This window comes from Platalea leucorodia, assembly GCF_965183815.1.
Source record: "Platalea leucorodia genome assembly, chromosome: 1".
NCBI classification, from domain to species: Eukaryota; Metazoa; Chordata; class Aves; order Pelecaniformes; family Threskiornithidae; genus Platalea; species Platalea leucorodia.
The window spans coordinates 115831737-115848530 of record NC_138823.1 but is presented as its reverse complement, the minus strand read 5'-3'; the positions used below and the strand labels follow the sequence as shown (position 1 = coordinate 115848530).

General features: G+C 41.5%; 2 protein-coding genes across 2 annotated transcripts in view; one reads left to right on the top strand and one right to left on the bottom strand.

Moving 5' to 3' along the window:
• AOAH (acyloxyacyl hydrolase) overlaps positions 1–7532 on the top strand; it is an 80188-nt gene extending 72656 nt beyond the window's left edge. The window contains exons 21-22 of the mRNA XM_082303718.1: positions 761–837; positions 7066–7532. Of these exons, the coding sequence (XP_082159844.1) occupies positions 761–837; positions 7066–7194 (206 nt within the window). The 3' untranslated portion in view covers positions 7195–7532. The remainder of the gene's footprint in view (positions 1–760; positions 838–7065) is intronic.
• Positions 7533–12207: 4675 nt separating this feature from the next.
• ANLN (anillin, actin binding protein) overlaps positions 12208–16794 on the bottom strand; it is a gene marked incomplete at its 3' end in the record, with an annotated part of 28662 nt that continues 24075 nt past the window's right edge. Inside the window, exons 22-25 of the mRNA XM_082307674.1 lie at positions 16588–16674; positions 14963–15070; positions 12737–12909; positions 12208–12331 (exon numbers count right to left, since the gene is read on the bottom strand). Of these exons, the coding sequence (XP_082163800.1) occupies positions 12208–12331; positions 12737–12909; positions 14963–15070; positions 16588–16674 (492 nt within the window). The remainder of the gene's footprint in view (positions 12332–12736; positions 12910–14962; positions 15071–16587; positions 16675–16794) is intronic.

Genomic DNA, 16794 nt, shown 5'->3' with positions numbered 1-16794 from the left:
GGAGAACATTTTCCCCCTGACAGGATGCCTGCATAATGCTATTAAGAATTCTTAATCTGTCATTATAAAAGAAATTATTGAATTTACAGTCTGTTAATGCCATATCCACTAGTCCTATGTTTGATCACTCCACAGCCCTTTTGAAGAGAGAAAGCTTTTTACTTCTCTAATGGCTCTGGGGCTTACAGCACAGCATCATTTGCATTGAATGTCATGCTTATGTAATTCAAAAAGGTTATTTTGTTGGAGTTGAAAAAGACGGCTCAGAAGAGAAGTAACTGAAAATGACAGTCTATTCCTGCAGACATCAGCCCATGTGAATATTATGTTACCATCTCTTTCTCTGAAAAGCACTGTTTGCTTTCTCTCTTTTATTTTTTTGTACTGCTGAAGATGCAACTAAAATGGGAAATGCAAAAGTATTAAATCACTATTAAATAATTTACAGCCTTACTTGTTACAGCATCCGTCTTAGTTGGGAGGGAAAGTGAATTGTTTTATGATCATTTATGTTCAAAATTCTTCCTTGCATAAATATTGCAGATAAAAAAAAAAATAATAAAGGTTTAAATACCGCCCCAAGGAGAGGGAATTGTACACAATATTGGCTCTGACAACTTTATATGAATTATCATTATCTTCATGCAGAGCCGCCGTGTGCTTAAAAATACCAGCGGCGCTTTGAGGAAGGGGGGGTACGTCTCCAGGCGGGCGCCTATGTGCTCACTGGTGATAACCCCTCTGCTTACGTTGTTCACAGCGGCCGAGGAGTGGCAGAAGATGGGAGGCGAGCCCTGGCAGCTGATTGAACCCGTGGATGGCTTCCACCCCAGTCAGGTAAAAACCCGGCCCCGGGAGACGGGCGGGAGGCAATGGGATACCAGCACCCGCCGCTGCCCGAGGCACCCAGTCGGACCTTGGGGAATTTCTCTTTTGAAAGAGATGATGGCTTTAGCCCCAGAGCAGTGCCCCCGTTTCATCTGCCTGCACTCTGCTCTAACTCCTGCAAGATCGTCTGCTGCTTGCTTTCTCTCATTGAGCAGTAACCCTGGCCAAACGAAACCAGACCCTTGCCACATAGGCTGGCTGGCTACCTGCCTGCTCAAACACACATGGGAGTTTTGCAGGATCAGGGAAGTGGTGCAACACTGGGAAAACCGGAGAGGCCCCCTCCAGCCCAGCCCCTACCCCTGCCCACTCAGCTTCTGAGGCCGGGGGTCCTCAGAGGAGCAAAGCTTTCTTTTTGAAGCTATACGTTTAAATTGCTTTGTGTTCAACGGCTACATAGTATGAAGAAGTGTTCTCCCGCTTGCTTGGCCTCCAAGGACAGGTGACAGGGGAAGGTTCACAGCCAGAAATAAATGAAAGGGAAGGAGAAGCAGCTGCTTCACTGTAAGTCCTTGCTTGGGTTTGCTAACCGAGTGTGAGGTTGCCTGGTTCCCACTGCATTTGATTTCAAAGTACTTTTTTCTGACTCTCTAAAATGCTTGGGGAGAGCATGTCCTGCAGTTAGCTACAAACAAAGCTAATATTGCTTTTCTGTACTCTAGCTTCAGATTTCAAACACGTATACAAAGCAAAGCAGCAGCCAGTCTTCCCCATACCGCCCTGAGAAAAACCGCACGAGCTGAAATCCCGTGTGCAGCCTGTAGCAGCAATGGCTCACAGCGGTGGGCATAGCCTGGCTGGGGCTCTCCTGCCGGCCACACCATGGTCAGCCCCAGCCACTAAGTCAACACAGGGTGGTGGGCAGGTCCCAAAAACAAAGACCACTCCTGTTTCCCATGCTTTTCAATCTTGACTCTTCGGAGCAAGAATTAGGCTAGGCTAAATTACAAGGTGACACATTCCAGGAGGTGCGCAAGACAGAGAGGAACAACAACAGCAGAGCTGATTTTCCCCTCTCTGCCAGAGGGCTCTGCCTGGCAGCAGCAGCGGCTGCTCTCCATCCCACATACTTAGCAATGGGTCCAGAAGTTTCTTGCTACCGGCTACTATGAGGGAAATGTGTCCTCTAAGCAGCCAGCTCCACTCCCAACATCCCTGCCCTGCCCAGGGGCGCAGGTCTGGGCAATGGCTGGGAGAAGGAGGAGTGACGTTCCTTGGTGATGCTTTTGTGGTGCATGGTACCAGCTCTGTGCCATGGCGAGAGCAGTTTGGAGAAAGCTGTTGTCTAGGGCCGATGCAGCCTTCCTCTGTGCTCCCGGCTGTGCGCTCTCTTCCACCCCGGCATAACATAGCCACGCAAGCAAACCCCGCCGCGCTGCCCAGCCCCCGGCAGTGCTGCTTGGCAGCTCCCCCTGCTCAAAAGCACGGGGTGAATTTATGGACCAGTTTTATGATGTGAGCTAACACCCCGCATATATTCACTCCCACACCCCCATCATCAAATAACCTGATACGATGCTGTCTTGCACGCTGGGAGAGAGCAGTCCGTGGAGAAGCACTTCAACAGGCGTGCGTTGCAAGCACTGATGGATTCCAACTTTTCGGCAGCTCCCCCCTTGACTATGCTGTCAGTTCAGCTGGGGAGACCTGCAAAGAGAAGCCCAAAGGCAAAATATGTGCTTTAGTTGTTATCTTTTACACCTGTGCCGGTCAGCTGGAGCAATACAGTGGCTTGCTTAGCCTTGCCAAGTCAAAAGAGCCTCCTGTTTGAAGAGGGACTCCTTCATAGCAGAAATTCCTGCCTAGCTACCAAGCAGTACCAGGAGATAGCTGCATGAACCATGAGCTCACAGCCTGGGGAGGTGGGGAAAGTGTGTCTGGATTTTTTGCTGCAGGCCTTTTGCAAGGAAGCAATTAGAGAAAACTTGGCAAATTATATGAGAGTGAAAACAGTGATGAAATGAACCCCATTCCCAACCCTGCCATCTGGGGAAACTGTGCAACACAAAGAGTCTGGAGTGAAGAAGAAAAGGTCTTTGCATTATTTTTATGTCTTACCCTGAGGCTGGCCTGAGGCTTCTTATAAACCCCAGCAACAGGGCACTGAGGCAGCCAAACTCGCCAGATCACAGCTTTTCATCCAGGCTTTTGCCCACATCCCGTATCCCACCAGCAGCTGGAAAGTAGCACAGAGTTGAAGGCAGCAAGCATTTTTCTTAAAGGAATCCTGCCTAAGCCAAAAGAAAATTACAAAAGGGCATTGAAGGGCAGCTGCAAACCTACACGCAGCCCCTGGAGTGCCAAGCTGCAGGATCTGGCCAAGCGCTGCCATATTTTACTCCTTCTGGACCTGGCATCCTGCAGCAGTTATGATCTCCCCCTCCTGCTGTTAGGATGACGTTAATGCTTTTATAGGTACATTTTCCCTTACAGTCAAGGTGCCAGCTGTAGATATGCCTCACTTCAAGTGAGTTATTGTCCTTCTAGGATTTATTAATTAGCCTTATCCAAACATCCACCTCTTTAAATCCATTTTTCTTTTCCTGCTCGTATATGGAAGTCTGTTATCAAGATACCACTATTTGGACTGAGACGTAGCACTCTGCTCCAAAAGAGTGGCTCTCTTAATAAAAAGAAGGGGAAGTGTGAGCAGAGAGTGATATTTAAGAGGACGCTTGAAAGAGATGATAAACAATTCACTCCCTTCTCATACTAGTTTTATTTAAAGTTTTACTTTATACTGATGTGAATGCCTCTGGCCCAGTACAGCTTTCATACTATCTAGACCTGCCTAGCGGGAGAGGATTGATGCTGTGCAGCTCGTCAAGTGAATGGGGGCTCTTACTTCACTCTCTGCAGCTATTCCCCACGCTTCACGTACAGCTTGACTAATAAACACAGTGGATAAGACCTAGCCTGGGTATTTCTACTGAATTTTCTCTCTGAAGATCTCAAAGCACTTGACAAATATTCACAGATTTTTTAATTGAGCAGCACTCCAAGGAAAGCATAAACATTTTAGCTCTTGCCTTCAGATGCAGAGAAACTTTGGAGTTTGGGGTACAAGAACCGCAGTGCCCCTTTCTGCCAAGGGTGAGCTGGAAGGGTACCCCGATCCCTAGTCGTTATGATACAGCAGTGGGCAGGATAAACTGGTGTCTGATGTTCGCTCCTGGATTTCATTTGCATTTATATCTGCTGTCTTTTTAATTAAAAAAAAAAATAATCTGCTGGTATAAACATGGCCGAAGCAGGTGTTAGCATGTATATCCAATAGTCCCGCTGTCCAGCCATGCAGGAGGGATGTGGAAGGGAATTGAACCTCCCTAACCAAGAGTTGTGTCCTTATCATTGCAAGGAGAAGGAAAAGAAAATAAGAAAAAAGGCAACACTCCCTTTGTCCCATTAGAGCTATTCTGTTTTTTCATGCATTGGAAAAAGGCGACGCTAGGACACTTGGGGAAAACCTAGCCCCCATAGTCCCCACGCCAGGCAGTATTTTGTATTTAAAAACCCTTGAAAGAAGGGATAGACACCAAAGTGCTCATTTGTTTAGCCAGGCCCAGAACTACATTCCCTTACTGCAAATTTCTTGGGGAGAAAGGGTTTTCTTCTGCATGCTTACCTGTTGCAAAACAGAAGGCTGCAAACAAGACACTCATTCTTGGCATAACTGCATTCCTCTTAAGTTTCAAAACTAAAATTGGGCTCCATGAGGTTTTTTCCCAAAACACCTAGCTCAGGCCATAGGTGGAGGAAATTCACACCATTTACTTTTGACACCTAAAAGCAAAATGCATCTCTCAGTCCTCCTAAGTTCCCTCTAGAGCTGTCTCTGAGACACCATTCCCCAAAGTCGGTCTCAGTTGTCCTTGGAAGAAATCTGACTTTCTCTTCCCATTGACTGTAGTGGAAACCCAGGGACTTTTTTTTCAGCATCTCTCCCTTACTACGAAATCTCACTGCAAACCATTCTGAGTGCCAGATGGCTTCAAGGACATTACTTCTCTCTAGAACAGCTGATTGCTTTGTTTGGATGACAGGGCCATGCATTTCAACAGGATCCTGCATAAACGGCTTCATTTCTTGCTTTTATGAAGTTACCAGGGAGAACGTGAAAGCCCTGAGCGTCACAAACTGGAACCTGAGATGCTTGCAAGATTCTTAATGATTATGCACAGGCAGGAAAGCACACCTTGAGCATGATTAGCTTCTCCCTTTTCTCTTTCCTTAAGACATAGCAAAGCACATTCCAGCCAGAAGAAAAAAAAAAAAAAAGAGAGAGAAAAAAACCTGACGTGACATATATCAGATTAGTTGGGTATTTACACTTTGCTGAGAGGCATGCCCATTGCCAGTTTGGTGCAGAAGGAGGAAAGAGAGAGCCAGAAGCTGCTGAAAAAACCACAGCTACCTCCCAGTCGTGGTCATGCAGGGGCCTATGAGGAATGGTTAATATTTCCTTTAAAAAAATTGCTTAGAGGTTGTCGTCCTCGCAAAAAATTAATTGCAAACAACATACAACTTGTAGCAGGTCTCAAAGCACAAGAGCTTTGGAATTTAAAAAAGATCTACAAGAAAAGTGATGTCTAGAATCATGAACCCTCTCTGTGCCACACTGCTGATCCAGAGTAAATTGTCAAAATCATCAGGACCCCATGTAATGATGTCTGAGCAGGACCTACATAACTTAGGGCAGTTGAAGCACATATGCTTTAAATAGCAGTCAACAGTAGTCTGAACACTGTAGAGCCTACCTCTGGTGATACTTTTGCAGAGGGTGCACCATGCAAAAATAGTAGGGTTTTTTAAACCAACCAACCCACCCTGCTAAAAAGCATATGGGAGGCTTAGGGACTTGTGAAGGAGGCTTGCAAGCTACCATGTTGGAGTGGATCACTGACAGAGACAAGTCTCAGCCCCCTGGCAGCCATAGGGTGTCCCAGAATAACCATGTCTGGTCACATTAGAAATTTTGACCAGGAGAAAACACCCTGTTGCACGATCTCCCTATCCCTCTCCCCTGCCCCGATTCCTCTGTTAGCTTAATGAGACCTTGAGTGACCAGAGCCTAGGAGCTTCCACCCCACAAAAGTGTCTCTTTGTACATTAGCTCTGAACAAAAGAAAGGTGTTGTCTCCTGGCCCATCATTACAGCTTTTTTCAAAAAGCACAGGATTTAAGAAGAAGCACATAAAAATTCTCCAAAGGCTCCAGCCTGTTCCCAAACTCTGAAACATCAGTATTCAAATAGTTTGATTCCATATCAAGGTCTTGGACCTTGATAAAAAGGCTCTGTTAGCCCTATTTAAGCCTCAGAATTATAATCCATATCACAGTGAGTTTTAGGATTGAAAGTAAAGTTACAATATAAGCAGAATATAATTGTAGGTCAGGAATTAAAACAAAAATGCACTAGCAGGGTGTAAAATTTGGGTAAAGGAGAGTTGGTCTGTTCTCCCCTTTTCTCTTACCCCTGATGTTTTTCACCCTGGCAATGTAGTGGATAGGATTTCTCTTTGGTACATAACTTCTAGGGCGAAAACTCTATGAAAGCTAGAGTGGTTCTGACAGCAAGGAGAAAAGCTATTTTACCACTTCTGCAGGTCTCATGGAGAAAAGCTCTGAAGACAACCAGCAGGAGGTGTGAACTTAGAGCATCAGAGCTGCATAGTTTTGAACCTAGGTATAATTGGGCCTCTTTTTCCTCAACACCCATGGCTTCCTTATAGGATAGCAGAGAGAAAATTTATTAGAAGTATCAGAAGTATTTAGGAGCATGAATTCCTTTGGACTTGCAAGAGTTTTATGCGTTATATCCAAGCACTGCTTTTGAAATACTTTCAAAATGTTTTGGGGACGGGGGAAAGCGAGGGTTTTGAATAGAAGTTTATGGACCAGACATCATCAGCATCAGGAAGTGGTTGGAGACTGTCGTTAGACCGAATGATCGGTCAGGGAGATGCAGATATATAGTCCTCACCTTATTTTTATTGTTCAGAAGGATTTTTCCCCATTCCAGCAGCTGGAATAGGGTATTTTCTTTGGTTAGAGGTTACGGTCCATCTCGTGGCTATGGAGAGGAAGACTTCTTTATGGTGGGGTCTCCTAAGTGCTGGCATGAAACAGCTACATTGCAGAGGCACAAGAAATTGATAGTATTTGTGCTGTTTGCAGATTGCTGCAGCCCTTGGAACAAGCATTACCTGGCAGAAGATGCTACATGAATGGCCTCAAGTGCTTGGAAAGGAGAATCCTTTCAACGACCAGATTGAAGCTATATTCAAAGATCAAGGTGGACACTGACTTCTAAACTGCCACAGCCCTGACGCAGTTTATGGTGATGCTTCCCGGTTCATTCCGCAAAACAAGAAGATTAAAGACACACAAAAAAAAAGGGAGGGCGAGTTATCAGGGGCAGCAGCAGTGGACATCACAAAACAGCATTATTTTCAGTCTTGCATCTCACCTGCACAAGTAGGCTATGCTTTTTCTGTGGAGTTACAAAAATAAAAATCAAAGGATACCTGCCACCTAGACCATTTATTGTACTGGTTTGCAAATCCATACAATTTTTTCCATATATAGCAAACTCTTAGTCCTACCTCGTGTTTTTCTTGACCCTGCAGAACATTCTTTCCAGCCTTTCCATTTGTACCATTTCAACAGTTAATAAGATCCCAAAAGGGGGGATACCCCCCCACCCCATTATGTTGCTATAAATTGTGTGTATGTAATTGCCCTGACTGTCAATACATTATTTAGCTGCTATTTGCTTATTAAAATGTGCCAGGAATAACAAGGTGCTAGAATTTTTATTTGTCTGGCAGCATTAGTGCAGGCTGACTGAGCACAGGTTCTCTTCCCCTCCCCATTAACAAGACAGTAACCTGACAGCCCTTCATGTATTTAAAACAGGTTACTTCTTCACGCTTTAATACATCTTTGCTCTTTTGCTTCCTAACACATATGATCTACTCAGTCCTGTAACTTTTACAGGCATGGCCCAGGGAATCACTGATGATACCGGGCAGCCCTTACCTGCTCTACTCCACATGCAGAATTGAAGGTTGAGAATTAATAGTAGTTTTTTTCACCAGCTTATCTGATGCTCTTGGCAAACTAAACAAAGAAATATGTTGTTTTTTTTTTTTTTTTTTTTTTTTTTTTTTTTTAATAAAATTAGGGACAGCTCTACCCTACTCACAGCCCTGCTGGCGATGAAGGGATCAGACAGCAAAAATGTCACTAATTCCACATGAAAAAAAATCTGGTAAATAGAAAGTGTTAACATGGCATGACTGAAACCCATCCAAATTAGCCAAAGCTCAGGCAGACTTGCTCTGCTCTTCATGCATAAGGCTGCGTCACCCGTGAGCCAGCTCTTAGGCTGCGGTCCAAACTAAAGGAGATGGCCTGGTCTTGTATGGACCTTGGCACACGGGCCATGGCTATCGGAGGTGCGTCTGCTCAGCATTTTGAATAGGCAGAGGATGACTTGCTAATCTATTTCATCTGAAGCACGTATTATTGCTATCCTAGGATCCTCTTCCTTTTTTTAAAGTACAGTCAATGCCACATCTTTTATTAAGATAGAAATTCCTTTGGGACAACTGCTAACATTTAAGGAGAACATTCAAGTTACCTACTTTAGGAAACCAAAAGGGAATACATTCCTTAATTGAATGATACTTACTAATAAGGCCCCAATTCATTCAAGGCATTTAGATGTTACCAAAATAGCCAGTCTCCCAAGAAACAGTTCCGACTCCAGAGAGGCATGTCTGAGGAAGACGGGTTAGCGTTAGAAGGCAATCTACCTGCTTCCGGTACAAATTCTCTCCACCAAACAGCGTAACATTCAATGCTCACTGGGCCAGGTAGAACACCTTTAACTATTTTTTATTACCTATACAGGTATCTTCCATTAAAAACAACTCAAGGACAGAAACAAGTGCATCCACATGGTTTTACTATAGACCAAGTACAGCACAGACAATAATTATAGAATATCAAATAATTTCCTCTACACCAAAATACAGAAATGTAGCAATTAAAAGGGGGAAGGCAACAGCATGTGTTTAGAAGCCAAATTTTCAGGCAATCTCATTGCAAATTATTGCATTTCATTTGAGGTTGGGATTTAATAACACCAATTAGGAGTTTTACAAGCTAGTAAAACTGAATTTTCCTCAGCTAAAATAAGCTCCATTGCCCAGAGCAAAGCATTTTCCATTTATAGACTTTCTTATTAGTGAACATCTTTAATTTCTGAACTACGGAAAAAAAGCTTTCTTATAAAATTAGAAGAGCATCTTCTCAATCAAAGATGACCTGAAACCCCCGTAGCTGAATCCCAAAGCAAAGCTCTCAGATTTGCCCAGTATAGCTGCTCCGTGCCTGATCGGGGGTCTCCGAGGGGCTTTGCGAAATGGGCTTGCCACCGGCTGAAGGAGCGCTAACCAAGCCGTGTGTCCTCATGCCTCAGAGGCGAGCTCTGCAGTTCAGAAATAGGCCGCATGCAGAAACTTGGATTTGTAACTAATGCAGTAACTATTTGCAAATAAAGATGAATTTTGGGCCTATTAAGCTGTCAGCTTTTACAACCACTATGTCTCTCCATTATTTCAAAGAATGCAAAAACCAGCTGAAGATCTGCACCCCCAGCCATCCATCACTTACCAGTACCGTTCTAAAGAGAAATGTCCTATATTTAAACAAATGCTTCTGAAAAAGCTTACTTACTCTAAAGCAGTAACGAACTATGAATCCTAGTCTGTTCCATTAGTTTAACTGTCTCCTCGTGCTTACATTGGTTGAAGGTGACAAATGCATGGGAAAGAGAAATAAACAACAACAACAAAAGTTTCTCTTGGAAAGCTTAAGTATAGTTCCATGAAATTCAAACTTTATAGCAGTACAGATTTCTAGAAGGAATAGTCTATCAAGGTCTTTTTTGGGGGAAGAGTTAGAGCATGTGAATATGGGGGGGATTACGTCACTGCCTAGTTCCAACGCACTGCAAATAGGAAGGGGTTTTTTTGATGTTATTCTGCTCATAAACTGTTTTTACAAAACTTAAAGCTTGTTTGAAATCAGACAGTAGAAACCATTTTTGAGGTATAGAACAAATAGCTTCAGATAACTATAGATGAATTCACACAGTCTGGCCTCTTCCAAAAAGATCCACTATGAACATGAAAAAAATATGTTTGCCAACATTTTCGAAGACTTTTGGACAGCCCACCCTTAAAAGGGCAGGGGGACGGGGAGGGAGGTACACAGCAGCGCAAGTCAGTCAAGCTGTACAGGCAGGCTTGCTGCTAAGCTTCTGTCGGCAGCAGTAGTGCACGTCCTTGCCACTGACAGCTTGTGCCTAGAACTCACCACCCAGGCAAGTCGGAAAAGCTGACATCACCTGTTACGCTTCATACCTTTCCTGGATGAGGATAAATTTTTCATCTTGGGCAATGAACAAACACAGGTTAGTTTCTACAATGGATAATAGCCCAATTAGCCTAAACAAAAACAGGTCATTCCCTTAGATGTATCCAGTTCCATTCTTAACACCTTTCTATGGACTCATTTCATGATTTTATATTTAATAATTTTTATTAACATCCACTTGGAAGTTTAAGTAGACAGCCTACCGTGGATCCACAGATGAAGTTTGCTCTTCCACTGCCCGTGTCGTATTGCTACTCTGCTGCCGTGTCTCCGTCACAAGAGAAAAGAACCGTCTCTCCTCTCCGTACTTGATGAACTGCCGGTCCCTAGCAGCCTCTACGTTCATATACGTTCCAACCAGCTCACGGTAACTGCGCACGGACAACCTGGCCTCCAGCTACAAAATTCGGTGCTAGCTACCCCTGAGGCATCACGTTATCTTCTCAAACCAAGCGGTATTTTGGGATACGCATACTGAATAGAATCCTTTCTTAAACGCTGTGTGGAGTCCAGCTTTTCTTCTTCAGTCTACAAACTGGTATCTCGAGTGCATAGATGACATTATGAAAAAAACATAAAGTGTTTTATTCTTTATTTTGAATGAATAAAATAAATCTCAATACATAGTTTGGAAATATTTAAAGACATCAGAAAAAGAAAACTAGATTTAAAAGCAAGAGTACAAAATTGGCAGGATGCAAACAGTATAAGCTAACAGAATTTAGTGTTTCAAGTGTGAATATATAACAGCAATAGCAAGTTTAAGTATTCCACTATTGCATTCGCAATAGTGAAGTAATGAGAAAGCATTTCACTAAGGCCAGTGAAAAGCTGTGAAAATTGCAAGTTTTAACTGAACAGTTTTGCCATTTTAATGATGGGTCTGAAGTAATGTTTTTATCTGCATTTATGGACATGTCTATGAGGGGGATGAAGACCCATACTTGAGGCCAGCAGAGTATTAGTTGGTACATAGCAGCTTCATAGTGTCTTATAACACAAGCACTTTTACACCTGTTCCTGGTTCTCAAATAGAGGAGAATTCTAGCTTGTACAAACCATGAGTCCCAGGAAATACTGACAAATACAATCCTAAAACTATTTTTTTCTTTTTTTTTTAATCTAGCAGTCCTAACAAAAATATTCGAGACATTTCATTTCTCTCAAAGTGCAATATACTGCATACATAATTCCACACCTGTAAACCACATAGGATACATGCCATGCACTTATCTATGCAAGTTTGTGTAAGAAATTGCAAAAGTAGTATGCATATATTGTGCATGTCTTTTGTTTTGTCCACAAGGACACTGTGCAAGCAAGAAATACCTATACTGCATGCTGTAGAATAAAATTTACTAGTAACTTCTATGCCTGATCATTACAAAAAAAACCTGACGAACCCTCCAACATTAAATCTTGTGCTTCAGCACCATCCTTGTTAGAGAACTCTGAGCTATTGTTTCTTTCAGGGAGCTGAGTTATTTAGTAAGCTTGTGTTTTCACTAGCTTGCCCCCTGCCTTCCTGCCCTGAAGTGTGATTTCCTGCAATAATTTAGTTGTTTAAAGAAGAGACTCTACTTAGCTAAAAAAGACTTCCAAAAAAGGAGTTACATAAATATTTAGCACATTTAGAAACAGCTAATTGCTTCCTACCATACTCAAAAGCTAGGAAGCAAAAAAGTTTTAAAATCCTTAAAGTGAAATAAAAATACTGCTTAACATAGTCCTGTATAATGTTACATACACTCTCAAATTTAAAGCATAAGTGACCCAGAGGACTTCCCACATTTTCATTTAAGTTTTTTTTTTTTGTGTGTAGTTCATGTGGGGTTTTGCGTACATATTTTCTTCATATTTCCCTTCCAGAGTTTAAAGCTTTCCAATAGGTTTGTAGCAGGCATCGGGCTGCCACATGCGAAGGTCAACAAGGACTTGGTTGAGCTTTTGCATCCAAAGGTTACGCTCTTCCTTAGTATCAGCAGACAGCCAGTTCCTAAAAGGCAAAGGACCCAATGGATTAGATAAGGCTTTCTCCACCTCTACTTAGTTATTCTGAAAAACATCAAACTAATCATCCATGGAAGACCAAACAGCAGGGGAAAAAAAATGAAGTCAAATATCCCACAACCCTGCTATCAAGGTAGCTGGTATTCTCACTTGTGGAAAAGTGGAGTTCTTTGTCCTCAGAAGACTGAAATGGGACAGCAAGACAAAATAGGACTAAAAGTGATCCTAACAGTTCAAGTGCCATCTCAAAGTCTTAGCATTTAAATGAGCTTTGCATTGGTGTGTTAAAGTTGTAAAGCCCCTATGTTATTAAAGCTGTCACTTGAGGCAAAACCCCCCTCCCACACACATCCCATGACCTCCCACAACCTTCGTGATTTTATCTACTCACTTTGTAACACAGAGTGTGTCTCTGCATTGGCTGACAAGAGTCTCTCTGTCATCTTCCCTCTGAGGACGGACAGTTATTAGCTCGAAAGTGTTGGGACGGGCACAGAACTCCCTGTTGGCAGGTTCAATCTGATGATTAGTGCAGTTAGCCAAGTTTATCCGGCCCAAAGGATGCTGAAAGTGAAGTTAGTTCATCAGTCAAGAATACTGCAATTGAGAAATTCCAAAAACCACATGCTTCAACAATTTTTGCCATATTAAGTGAACCCTCCCGAATCAATTACTCCATACAAAAAGAGGGATTCCACTTTTTGTGTTTAAGAGCCATAGCTGAAGCAAGATAATATAGACAACGAAACATGCCCTGGCTCAGCCACATACAATACAGATAACAAATCCATCCCTTACCAAAGGCTTAGGCTCTTTCAGTTATCTCCCTCTCCCCCCCATTTTTTTTTTTTTTGAAGGAAAAAAGAAAAGAGCTTTTTAACCCTCAAATTCAAGAGAGCTTCATAATAAAAAACAAACTGATAGAGCAAAGCCTACAGAAACAAGCACTTTAGGGATGCTTGCATCATTCTTGTCAAAGCCTATAAGCATATGGATTCATCTTCAAACATACAACTAAGGACTTAAGTGCCACATCCAGCTGCTTTAGCTCCCTCTGTAGTCAATAGCTAGACTCCTTCAAAAAGCATTTCAAATTTCAAGGCAGTTATCTTTCTGCTGACTATAGACAGAGGCTCAGCTCTATGCCTAAAGTTAGTTACAGACCTTGGCTCCGATTCTTCACACCTACAGAATACCTCATCAGGGAAACGTTACAAGCTCCTCTTGGAGGTTTGCTATTTGCTGGGCATGTTCACTATACTATTCCATAGACAGTTAAAATAACCTAAGTAACAGGAAAAAAGAAGGATAGCTCCATTTCGAGGAACATTGAGAAACAGGTTGTTGATGATATATGTACAGCCACGGGAAACTTATTTAAAAACACATTCCACAATTTAAAGCAATCGTTGCCCAATACTGGTATTTCTGAGCTACATCTATCTCTGCATGGTAGAACAGATATAGCGGGGGTAAGGGGAAGCATTGAATAAGGATAGAGTTTAATATTGCTGTAGATGATAGTATATCAAAAGAATATAGCTGACCCTTTCTCAGGATGATAGTGAAACAAATCTAGAAGATTTTTAAGAACAGAATGTGGAAAAAAAACCAAAGCTGCTTTCTTGCAGACAAAAGCAGAATAGGAACCTTTTTCTTGCTTAAGTCAATTTTTTTTTTGCCTATCTTCTATTACAGTAGGCAGAGATTTCTCCCTCTCTCCTGGCAGGGAAAAGAAAGTACATTGATATATTTTGGCAATGTCAACTATCAGCATATGGTCTTCCTCTGTTAGCAGGGAAGAAACTAAACTCAGGCATCTGGATTGGCATAGAAGACCCAAAAGGACCAGAGCTTGCCACAGAGTTTGGGAAAGAAAGTGTTCTGCCAACAAACAAGCAAGTGTTTAATGGTAAATTGCTTAAGTGAGTCAGAAAAACCCTCTTGAAAGCAGTCTTTGAAAGGACCTGGAAATATTTCAGTACACACTGCAAGAACAGGCTAAGGAGACAAGAAGGTTCACCTTAGTGACAGATGAACCTCTGATTTGTCTCATTAGCCAGACAATAACTTAGGTTTCCATGAGAACCATTTAAAAAGCACCAGTTTCAGCTATAATGTGGAGCTGCAAGAAAACAATGGCTGCAAATAAGATATTCCATAATTACAGCTATACTTCTGCAATATAGAAGAATTGCCCACTCTAATTCTTTACCATATTAAGTGTTAAAGTCATTATTTTGCCTAAAACTTAAGGCAACTAGATACACTCTGCTTATTAAGCTGTACAAGTCTGATCAATGTCAATTAAATAATTAGTCATTTCACAAGCACAATGGAAACCCTTAAGACTAAAGAGGAAATTAAATATGAATCTTCCTCCACTTTTCCCCTTTCCCACCAGATAAAGTGGTCAGTTTCTAAGTTTGCCCTGATTGAGGTCAGATTTATGAAGACAAGTCCCCTCCATTCCCCAAGGAAACTTTACAAGCTTGAATTTCATGCTTTCAATGTACTTACCTGTTTTAAGTCTAAATGTTACTGTCATTAAAAATGACCAGCTAGTTGTGTTGGGTGTCACAGAACTTTAGACCTGAGCTTTATAAAGCACCATTACCTTTCGTTTTTCATCATCTGGGTATGTCCAGTAAGATATACAATTTCCAGACAGCACACACCAGCGCCTATGCCATGCTCCGAATCCGCTAACATCTTCAAACATAGTCTTAAAAAAATTAAAAAAAAATAAAAAACAAAAAATGGGGTTACATTATACCTTGAGCTTTGTCTGTACTTAACTATTTTTTCTACCAGAATGGTTCTGCAAGTAGAACCCTACATTTACCCCTATGAAAGAGAAGGAAAAGATATATACTGGGAGAGACCTCTATAAGTGCAGGATATTTATTTTCCAGGTAGCACAGAAAACAGGCTTATGCTATCATTCTCAAATTTGCAGCCTTTTGCTCAAAATGCACTTATCACCGCTATTTCAAATTACCAGATTTTCATGTTGACAGTGGTAAGCATTCCCATTATTTTAATATAATGGAGGGTTACTTATAGGAGATACATGTTTTGTGAACCATTCATCCTGTATCACATAATAAATTATTATAGGTATCAGTATTTAAGTCATCTTTGACTTCCAATTCAGGATTAAATATGTTTGGCTATTCTGCAGGCCACGCTCAGGAGTCCAGTCAGTTTAAAAGAAATTAGAAATTGATTTTTAAATGTTTGTGTTGGCATAATCCTGCATCCAGTAAAATAACTGCCAATTTCAAGCCTCATTTACTTAGTACTGGAATGGAAAGTTTAGTATCTGCCTTCTAGTCCTGAGCCCTCTTGAACTTGTGCAGAACTTTTTTTTCCAATTAATTTTTGCGTGTTGTGTTCTTCACAATTCAGATTATAATTTTTAATGGTGCAGGAAGGTTCCAAACCCTTACTCTGAAAAAATTTAATATGAATGTACACCATTCTTCAGGTTTTACATATTGTATAGTAGAAGTAAACAAGGACTTTCTTAAATTAGTACACCAAGACATGGGATAGCAAATACCATAAGCATGTGAATTGTTTGCATCTAATGAAATCTGTTTAACTTCAATTAAGTAAAGGGAAAGGAGACAAAGAACTGCTTGAAAAGAATCTAAAGAAATTCTGATTTCTGAAAACACCAACATAACAGCAAATGTTAATGTTTTGCTGAAGTATTTTCATAGCACATTTACTGCCATCTGCTGGACATAATCTCAACATCTCCATTATTAGGGCCAACTATCACCTGCCTTTTCCAAGTCCAACTCCTTAGGATGTTTCTCAAAAAAATACTGTTGCTTCCTTGTAAGTCAAAGTCTGTAAGCACAGGGCGGGGGGGGAGGTCGGTCTTTTGCTAGGGAGAATTTGTTTTTACTACACACACAAAAAAAAAAAAAATCAAGATGCCCTATAAAAGTTTCTGGCAGAGAAATAAGAATCTCATCTCACATCACAGGTTATAGCAAGAGAAGGTTACCTGAAATTCACAATAACAAGTGAACAGTGTTTAGAAGAAAAAGATATACAGACTCCTAAAAGGTAGCTTTAATTTAGGCATGTTTAGAAGATAAACCAGTAAAGTTTTGAACCAGTTTTAAGCTTCACAATTGCTACAAATACATGTGTGAAGTTAAAAAAGTGACTACATTTAATAGAACCTATAATTTCCAAGGAAGGAATTTGAAGTGAATGCCTTACCAAGAAGCCTTTCTCCTCCACAGAAGAGTCCACTTGGCATTTTAGCTTTAGATATATGTGACCTTCTAAAGGAGACAAAAAGGGAACCTGCAAAAAGTAAAACAATTAGTCATTTAATTTTGACATCTCTCAATTCTACCAGTTCAAGCAAGCCACCTATACCAGAATGTTAGCACTGACTTGTTCTTAGGATCTTCAGCCGGAAAG